Raw genomic sequence first — 10,252 nt, 5'->3', positions numbered from 1 at the left:
AAACCTCCTTTTTTAAAAATGTAATCATGAATTGTGATGTTTAAAATATTGGTAGTTGTTTGTGATAAGTGTTTGGTAGAAAAGGAGGATTTTAGGACATTTCTAGGATTTTTGGACATAGCCAGGATATAAGCACATTTCTAGGAACTAAGGATGTTTTAAGGATTTAAGGACATTTCTCGGATTTCAGGACGTTTGTAGGATATCAAGACGTTTGGACATTTCTTGGATTTTAGAACATGTCTAGGATTTGAGGACGATTCTAGGCTTTTAGGACATTTTAAGGATTTTAAGATGTTTCTGGGATTTTAGTAGCCTACATTTCTCAGATTTTAGGACATTTTTTTAGACAGATGCATGTATGGGGCTGCTGCGACTGGTCATTTTGCAAAAGTGGCCCTCATGCAAAGCAAGTTGAGTATCCCTAGACTACAGCTTACTTTGATTGTGCAAACCAGTGTTGTAAAATGACAAACAAATGTGCAGAAGACGTAAAGATAAATTAATGGTGGACTGTGTGTTTCAGGGTGTGCAGTGGTTGTGTGGGTGGTGTGGTGCTGGGAGAAACAGACCTGCTTGTTATAATGTGTAAAAAAATAAATAAATAAGAGCGAGTGTAACCCACACAGAGCTGTGTCAGCTGACACGATGGTGAACTCAGATACGACAGCAGCGGCCTCGTGGAGACAGTTGCCACGGAGACCGGCGCACGTCATCCTGTAGCGGTTGCCATGGCCCTCCTGACGTCAAAGCCCCTCGCAAGATGCTCAGGAAACCCCCTGGCGCGGTTGCTATGGATACTGGCGGGGGGAGGGGTGGGGTTTAGAGGAAGCGGAAGTGTCAGAGCAGGCGGAAGTGGTACTGCCCTGAATACCCTGAGCAGCGAGCGGAGGACGGCTTGATAAACTCCCATCGTTCAGAGAATAAAATCGGGATTCCTAGTACGCTCTAAATGTGAGTTCACTTCCATATCACTCGATTATTGTCTTATGTGCAGTGTGAGGACGCTCTTTGTCGGGGAGCAGCAGCCCCAGCGGTGGCCCCATTCCCTGCCTATGCGGCGGAAGGTGCCTATTGTGGTTTTGGGGCTGGGTGCGAGGATTTAGGCCGAGACTTGTGGCCAAAATAGCGAGAAATAACCCACAAAACAGCTGATGTGAGGCGCCCGTGCTCTTTTTGCTGTGTAATGTACCGTGGATCGTTGATTTTTGGAGGCCCGGGGTTCGGTCGATGCCATGCGTGGTGCGCGGTGACCGTGTAGGGAGGGAGGGAGAAGTTTGGCCATTTTGACAGCTTAGCAGCCGTGCCCCGGCCCCCGTCGCGAAAGCATCATTTTAGCAGCCGATGCTAAAGTACAGCCAGTACACAACACGGCTGATAATGTGAGGCTGTTACCGTGCTGCTGCCGACTACATCCGAACATAATATGGTCCCGTTATTCGCAGATAATTGACGATGTCTTTAGGTCAGCTCCATTATGGCGTAGTGAAACGAAGCTAACACACCCTCCCTATTTCCCGGGAGTTTCCCCTTCAACGCGGCTTTAATTTCATCACGTTTCGATATCATTTGACGAATAAATATGAACGGTGACACTGAATAGATGCCGTATTTTAAAGCTATTTCAGCCCGTAGATCGGTATCACCGTTCATATTGAACTGGGTCAGCTCCCGTTATCATGCTAAGCTAATCGCTAACCGCGGTTGTGACGTTCAGTTAGCATGCTAGCTAGCGGTAATCTATCTCTCCATCTTAAAATTCCGCAGGGGAATGCGACAAGGAGGGCGTAGCTGTTAGCAGGCCGACGAAACGCTGCCGTCTGAATATCCACCGCCCGGGGGGGTGTTTTTTAACTTCGCGTCAAAACGATTGCAGGGGCGATGGTTTTTAAGACAGTGTATTTCGGTCTACTGGTAAAGATGGAGAAACGTTACCCCATTTTTTTTCTCGGTGCGCATTAACCTGCGTTAGCGAGCTGGTTGGATAAATGCTAATGTTGAGTGTGAAAGCGGCGTGCCAGGTGGTTGTAGTTGAAGGAGGAGGGCAATTCTGATCAGTTTTAACTGATTAGCTAATGCTTTGTAACCGTAATAAGCGGCATTTTAGCCGATGCTAAATGCTGATACGAGGATGCTAAACCGATTAGCTGTGGAGGTATAACACGGTGGTCGAAATGCCAGCAGGTCTGTGTGAATGCCACATGCAGCCTAAAGCAGAATGAAGACTCACTTCCTATTAAACTTTGCTGAAAAGCCACGCTATTTCTCTGCTATTTGGATTGTGCAAATTTAACTGTCTGAGCTTATTTAATGGCCGATCAAATGTCAAAATCCTACAAACGTCCTAAAACCTGAGAACTGTCCTAAAGTCCTAGAATCGTCTTAAAAATCTAGAAACGTCCTTAAATCAGAGAAGTGTGGAAAAATTAAAGAAACGTCCCAAAACCCCAGAGACATCTTAAAATCTAGAAATGCCCTGAAATCCTAGGAACACCTTAAAACCCTAGAAATGTTTTAAAATATGGGGCGCCTGGTGGTTCAGGGGATAGAGTGACGTCCTATACAGTATACAGAGGTTGTATCCTTGCCGCAGGTTTGATTCCGGCCTCGACCTTTTGCTGCATGCCGCCCCTTCTTTCTCTCCCCCTTTCACGCTTTAACTGTTCTGTCCATTAAAGGCAATAAAAGCCAAAAAAATAATCTGAAAAAAAAATCCTCGATACGTCCTAAAATCAGAGAAACATGCAAAAATCTGAAAAACGTCTTAAAATCCTACAACAATGCTACTGTTAGGCTAGTACGGTGCTGCTGCTGACTTCATCCGGACATATCAGGGCTAATTTCTCACAGGTAATTGACGGTGTCTTAAGCTCAGCTCCATTATGGCGTAGTGAAACGAAGCCATCACACTCCCCCTATTTCCAGGGACTTTCCACTGTAATGTGACTTTCAACGCATTTCGATATCGTTTAATTTCTGAATGTGAGCAGGAAGACTGAGCAGATGTTGTATTTTAAAGCTATTTCAGCCCGTAGCTCGATATCGTTGTTCAGATTGAACTGTTAGCTCCCGTTAGTAAGCTCAGCTAACAGTCAGTGGCGGTTTTGATGTTCATTTAGCATGCTAGCTAGCTGTAATCTATCTCTCCATCTTAAAATTCCACAGGGGGATTGGGCGATGGTTTTTAAGTCCATGTGTTTCGGTCTACTGTTGAAGTTGAACATTAACCCATTTTTATCCCGTTGCGCATTAACCTGAGTTAGCGATGTGGTTGGATAAATGCTAATGTGTATGTTCTGGTGTTCCAGATGGTTGTAGCTGAACAAAGAGGCCAATTTGCATCAATTTTAACAGATTAACTAATGCTTTGTAACTGAAATAAGCAGCATTTTACCCAGTGCTAAATGCTTACTTGAGGATGCTAAACCAATTAGCTTCGAAGGCATAACATCAAAATTACAGCTGCTCGTTGTGAATGCCACATGCAGCCTGAAGCAGGATCAAGATTCACTTCCTATTCACCTTTGCTGAGAAGCCTCGCTATTTTCTGCTACCTACACTGAGCATATTTTCCTCTCTGCATTTATTTAATGGCCTGTCAAATTAATTTTTCAATTGATAAACCTCAGGGATGAAACCAATAACCACATTAAAATCTTGTCAGTAAATTAAGGGTTTTTATGGGAATTAAGTCTGTTTACCTGAGACCAGCTACATGAAAATACGACAAAAGAGCACACGAACAGATCTGAAACTAAAATTAATGCCAAGCACAGCTAATTTTACATTTTTGTCGGAGTAGTGAAATCCTTTAACCCTTCGAAACTTGAGCAAATTGGCTTGATTTCTGGCAATTAGCAACGGTAGAAGAAATGACTCGTAAATTAGCAAGTAAACAGTACAACAGAATTACCTGAATATTATTTTAAAAATCAAGAAAATAAAACAAAAAAAAACAAATGACCCGGAGAAGGTGTTTAAAATGACAATAATTCTGTAACACATTTTTAAGTGTCATTTTGATAATCATAAATATTGTTTTTCCGTAGCTTTTTTCATTTCTCTCTAGACATTTAATCCTAGCATTTTAAAAATATAATTTTTTAATCTACTTATTTCTTGCAATTTGTGAATCATTTATCACCAAGTTCCTCATTGCCTTTTCCCTTATTTATAAAAATAAATTGCACCAATTTGCTTAGGGTTCAAAGGTTTAAATTCTTGTGAAAGCCGTCTGGAAGCAGCACAAGAAAAGTGATGTCACTCCAAGTTTCAAATGGTTAACCTGAGACAAGATAAGAAAACATATAGAGGTCTGAGAAATAACATAATGCCTAGCACAGTTAATTTTAAATGTTTGCTAAAGTAGTAAAATCCTTTCAAATTATAGCCACCGATTTTATAATCATTCATTATTAGGGGTGGGAAACACCAGAGGGCCCACAAAGATGCAATAATATCACGATACAATATTATTGGGGTTTTAAACATGTTGCATTATGCTCAGTATTGCAATAACATGTATTGCAGTTTATCCAATGTATTAGCTTTTTTCCATCTTTAAATTTTCCCAAAAGGAATAACGTTACTTTATCAACATCGGTTTTATTCAATGAGATGAAAAGTTTTCAGTTTGTCCATCTCACTTCCATCACTTCTACTGCAGCAAATTATATCGAGTGGACTGAAAATGCAATTGATTATTATTTAAGTAGGCCACCAAAAGTTTAATTTGTATTTGTAATATTAAGTTATGTCATAACAAAAATATAAATACTTAGCTGCATATATCAGCTAGAACAGTTCGTTAAATTCAAAAAATGACATCACTATACAATATTGCAGCCCTCTAAAACCAGGAAAAGACCATACCTACGATATGAGGTTATGCAAATTTGAATATATAGCATGATATTTATATGTTATCGCCTAGCCCTATTTCCTTGATTGACTAATAGGTTGGTCTTTAAAATGTAGAAAAATATTGATAAATGCCCAACACAGTTTCCCACAATGTAAATTGATAAAGCCACACCAAATATTGATATATTTATTGCACAGTCTTTCAAGTCTTGGGAAGTTAGCAAACTATGAATTGGGTGACATTTTGGCTCAAAAAGTGATTTAAATGAATAATCTGTTATCAAAAATTTGATGAATTTTCTGCCTATGGATTGACAGTAGTTGAATAGCAAAATTACACAGGCATTAGACATTCAAAGTAATGCTTAATTTAACGTATTGCCAATATTTTTTTGTTAAATTCGTTAACTAAACATCTTTTTTCCATAATCATTATTGTAAGCTGTTCAGTGTTTAGATCTAAAATCAAATGTTATCTATGATTATAAAGACTAAGAGTATTACATAGGCTTTTTTCATTCCCTCTTAAAACTAGTGTAATCCAATTAAAAGTTGCATCCCTAAACATCCCTAACACACTCAGACTTGAGAACTGAAACTGAACATAGTGATGCTGATGATGATTTTCCTTTTGTGAACCTCAAAACAACACTGATGAATTTAGAGTGGTCTCAGGTTTCTTCTCAGTGATAATGGAGGAAATGGGTGTCTGAATTTATAATGATCTCATACACTAATGGTCTCACCATTTATTTTTTTGGTGGAAGTGCACTCAATATCAGAGTTTAATTGTTGCCATGATTCAGCCCTTGAATCAGCACTGGAGGGGTGCCATTGGTGTGCTTCCAGCTGAAAGACTGATAGTTACTCTGCAGACCACAGAAAGTGATTAAGAGTGGCAACAGAAACTTTATGAATGACAAAGTTTTAGTTAAATTTCTCCCAATACCAGGTTTTCATTCAGGTGTGAGGTCTTCAGTCGTGTGTCTATTTGATTAATCCTGCCAATTAAATACCTGACAAATAAGGTTGGTATACTGATGCAAAATGTATACAAAAATCCAATAAATATCATCTAATGCAGTCCTGCTCATTGGTTCACAGCATTGCCTATGGGGTCATACAATGATATGTCAATTTTTCGACAGAGTTTTGGGCTAAGCCCCGAATGTCCTAAAATGTTTAAAACGCCTCTGCATATACATGGCCTGTGCACGGCTGCTGCAACTGGATTTACCTTTTGGCAAAGATGAGTGAGAACAGCCAACAACAAAAGGTAGAAAATGGGTAATATGTTTATGCTGATAGTCATACCAGCGTCATTGAAAACCTGGAAAATTAATGAAATGTTACAATCACATTTCCCAGGCCTACAAAAGTTGTGGCATAAGTAAAAATGTTGGAAAAGTCATGGAGTTGTTTGTGTGTTATGAAATTGTGACATTAATCTTTCGTGGATAACCTTCATGTAACGTTACATTTATTTTCTAACACATTTATTTTCTGTAGCTCTCAACATAATGTTGCTCTAATTTGCATCTTTTATGGGACATCGTTTTATTTGCCATCACTCAAGTTTCATTTTTTCCATGCATTACATCTTTATAAATGCCAGCCAGCTGAAATTATGTTTGAATAAAGTTTGAATTGGATATGTTTGAAAAACGCCTGGCAAGTGGGTCCAAAAAAAAGGTTCTTATGAAGGGAAATGTGTGGGACCCCTAAGTGACTCCTGGCCTCCTGTCATTTTGCAAACGTGTTCCCTGCCGGGCAGAGCAAGTTCAGTATCCCTGAGCTAATACAGCCTGAGATAGTAAAGCCAAACACAGTGGCAGGTTAATTTCCAACCTGTTAGTGAACCCTCGAGTGACAGGGGATTTGCCCTAGGATCAGTCATTTTCTTTATGATGAAACAATATTTTTTACACATGACAAAAGATGCACTCTTATCTGACACCGTGAATTAAATGGAAGATAACACCAAAATCGCCTCTTCTGAATATGTCATAATGAGTACACAAACATGAGATGGGGAGGGGTCGCCTCTGTGCTTCTGTGGTGACACTGAGGTAAAACTAAATGATTTCATACGATTACATTATCCACGGTTGAGCAAAACAGAAAAAAAAGAAACTAAAAAATCAAATTGATTTATTTCACTTAAGGTTTTTTTTTTACTCTATGTATAGAGCCACTAGTATTTAGTGCAGAAAGATCATTAAAAAACTAGATAAAAATAAATCTACTCACAAAAGGCTTCTCCTAAAAACGGAGAGAAAAAAAACCTTGCTGTCTGTACGAGAACAGCTCTAGGGAGGGAGACCGTCAACAGGCCTACAGCAGATACATGCCTCCTTAAGTGAGCTAGAAGACACTGCACAGTATTGGCGAGTGCTTTACCAGTTGCAACCTAACAACAAAGTGTGCTTAAAGAAGAGAAAAGCCTCTGTTAGGAAAATAAAAGTTCACATTATCTCATCTATACCAAACCTCTGCAAGAAGACGTGAATGCTGAAACAAACTGGAAAAGGATCTGTGATTAAAAATGGAGCTTTTTGACCACTGTGCTTCGGCTGCGCACTGCACATCAGCAACAGGGTATATGGACATGAATGCAATAAAACAAATTTCCGAAAGCTGCAGCAGTCTTTTTAGAGAACTGTGACTCAGGAGATTTATTTTTATTTTCAAGCACAAATCCACCCAGGAATGGCTTAAAACAAATAATGTCCCGCAGTGGTTACATTATACCCCGGACAGTAAGGAATTTGAGGCAGGACTTTATAATTGCTGTTCACCCACAGTCCCTGTGAAACACCACAGAGCTTGAGCACTCTGGCAAAGAACAATAAGGAAAAGAAATGGCAGCGTTCTAATTTGAAATGCTGGTATTAAGATTTCCAGATACTGTTACTGCTGCCAGTTATGTTTTTTATAAAATGTTGAAAGAGTTGAATACTTAAATTTCTCAAAATAGATATGGTGTCATGCAAAGCCAAATTTCGTCTGAAGTCATCCACGGTCGTACATCAAAACATTAAAAGGATAAAGAGAGTGGATGATTTTTATAAGCACTGCTTTCAGAGGGACTTTTCCATAGGAAATATTAACCCTTTGAAACCTGAGCAAAACTGACTTGATTCCTTTCAAAAACATTTAGAGTGTAATGAGCAAGTTATCAAGAAATGACCCAAGAATTTGCAAGAGGGCTTACAAGAAAATGACCTGAGGTGAAAATACATAAATACCAATAATAATAAGCAAATGACCTGAAAAGAATGCTAAAATAGTGGATAACTATATTTTTTCTCTCTCTTTTATAAGAACACATTTCAAGTCATTTTTTTTGTCACCTTTTGCAAATTTCTTGCAATTTGTGCAATATTTCTTGCCAAGTTGCTTTTGAAAGGAAATCAAACCAAACTCAAGTTTGACAGACCTGCATTAGTCATTTTGGGCCCAATGGCGTCACATGACGGACCCAGAAGTTGTAGTTACACAGTTTGGCCACTATGTCATATTGACTTGAAAGCCTGATTTGGTTTCGGGGGGATCTTTCTTGGTTTCCGTCTGGTGAAAGGGTGGTCACTACACTAAAACCGAAAAGTTATCAAACTTGTTAGTATACAGATGTGAGGGTAAACCTGGATTCTGGTGGGGGTATATTAACACATTTTACTCATTCTTTAGCAGATTTTATGGGATAGTTTGATTTTTTTGCAGTGGGGTTGTATGAGGAAATTATCCATAGTCAGTGTATTACATACAGTCAGTTTGCAAACCCCAGTTTGGAGAAGCAGACTGGAGTTCGACACAAAAACTAAGCAATGTACTGCTGTTTATGGGAGCAGTAACAAAACATTTAAGCCACCAAGAAGAAAGTTCCATCTCAAAAATAATCAGTGTTGGTATAAATGTATGCTATATTTAGATTATTTTTACTGCGTTACCTTTCTGTCAGACAGCCAGTTTCATCAGGTAACCTGCAGATCCACCGCTGCTTCAGCCTGTTAGTTTGTGCTATTGTGTGACTGTTGAATCTGAACTAACGCTGTTGAATGTCAAAGTTACACAATAACACAAACAAAATAACTGTTCAAAGCACAAGTAGACCAGCAGCTCCTGTGTTCAGCACCAGACACTTTTCACAGGTGTTTAAACCTGAGAAATGAGACTTTTTTTTACTTTAAACTAGGCTGAAAAATAAATGAGCACCATCGCAAAAGATGGAAAATGTCCAGAAAACTGTAGTTTTGATGATGACGCAAATTATCATCATCATCATTGTTGAATAGTTTTATATATTAATGTTTGCTTTTTAAACCTGTTTTTGTTTTTAGTTTGCTTTCTTTCTTTTTTTCAACCCTTTTTATTTTGTTGCTACATTTCAGTGAATTTTCTTGTAACTTGTAACTATAAGTTTTTTTTTTAAAGAAATCAAGCCAATTTCTTCAGGTTTTAAAGGGTTAAGTTAAATTGGTAATATGTATATATAAAATACATTTGCAGCCTCCTCATTTCTTAGCTTCCATGTCGGACGTCTGCCTGCCTCTCCAAACTGAAGGCGTGCTGACATCTTCTGTATGTAATACACTGACTGTGGATAAGTAGCCCACACAACCGCACTTCAGAAAATCTGAATTATCCCTTTAAATGTAGGAATAAGGGAAATACAGGTTAAACAATAAATTAGCAAATGTAGACATGTAAGACGCTGGTGAAAGCTCACAGAGGAGAGGAGACAGTGAGATGTGTAGATATGAGGGAGATGGAGGCTGTGGCCTACTTAGACCTACAGATTCATCTGGCGAGCAGAAAGCCTTCAGGGACGGCAAATCTGGGCGCTGGAATTGAAAGGGTTTTGACATCTTATGAAGCGCTGTCAGGTCTTTTCCGGTATTTTTTATTTGCTACCTCTTTGTGTGCAATAAAAGGACTATCAGTGACAGTAATCAGCTTTTGCCAAACCAGCATTAGTACTTCATTATCGAACGGTTAACCTTCCTCATACATGTTCCAGTCTCTAGCCCGATACTCTGGCTATCCCACTGGTGGTTTTCCCTTTCTTTTAACTCTTCTTCACCACTCTCTACTTAAATTATGGTCCGTCGGATCTTGTACGCTCGTATTTCTCACACTTGTTTTTGCTGTTGCCTGTTCCAGCTGGTAAATGAAGGGTCTTAATGTTTAAGTCCAAACACTAACTGTCCCGTGTTCTTCGCCCCGCAGCCTAAAAATGGATAAGAACGACCTGGTGCAGAAAGCCAAGCTGGCGGAGCAGGCCGAACGCTACGACGACATGGCGGCTGCCATGAAGTCTGTGACGGAGCAGGGCTTAGAGCTGAGCAACGAGGAGCGCAACCTGCTTTCTGTTGCCTACAAGAACGTG

General features: G+C 39.3%; 1 protein-coding gene across 1 annotated transcript in view; it reads left to right on the top strand.

Moving 5' to 3' along the window:
* The first annotated feature begins 817 nt into the window (after positions 1-817).
* Positions 818-10,252, top strand: part of ywhaba (tyrosine 3-monooxygenase/tryptophan 5-monooxygenase activation protein, beta polypeptide a) — a 26,489-nt gene continuing 17,054 nt past the window's right edge. Inside the window, exons 1-2 of the mRNA XM_042510148.2 lie at positions 818-954; positions 10,093-10,252. Coding sequence (XP_042366082.1) covers positions 10,100-10,252 — 153 coding nt within the window. The 5' untranslated portion in view covers positions 818-954; positions 10,093-10,099. The remainder of the gene's footprint in view (positions 955-10,092) is intronic.

This window comes from Plectropomus leopardus, chromosome 2, assembly GCF_026936395.1.
Source record: "Plectropomus leopardus strain MGB_pleo_1.0 chromosome 2, ASM2693639v1, whole genome shotgun sequence".
Classification (NCBI taxonomy): Eukaryota; Metazoa; Chordata; class Actinopteri; order Perciformes; family Serranidae; genus Plectropomus; species Plectropomus leopardus.
The sequence above is the reverse complement of the archived record's forward strand: the minus strand, read 5'-3'. Positions and strand labels throughout refer to the sequence as shown.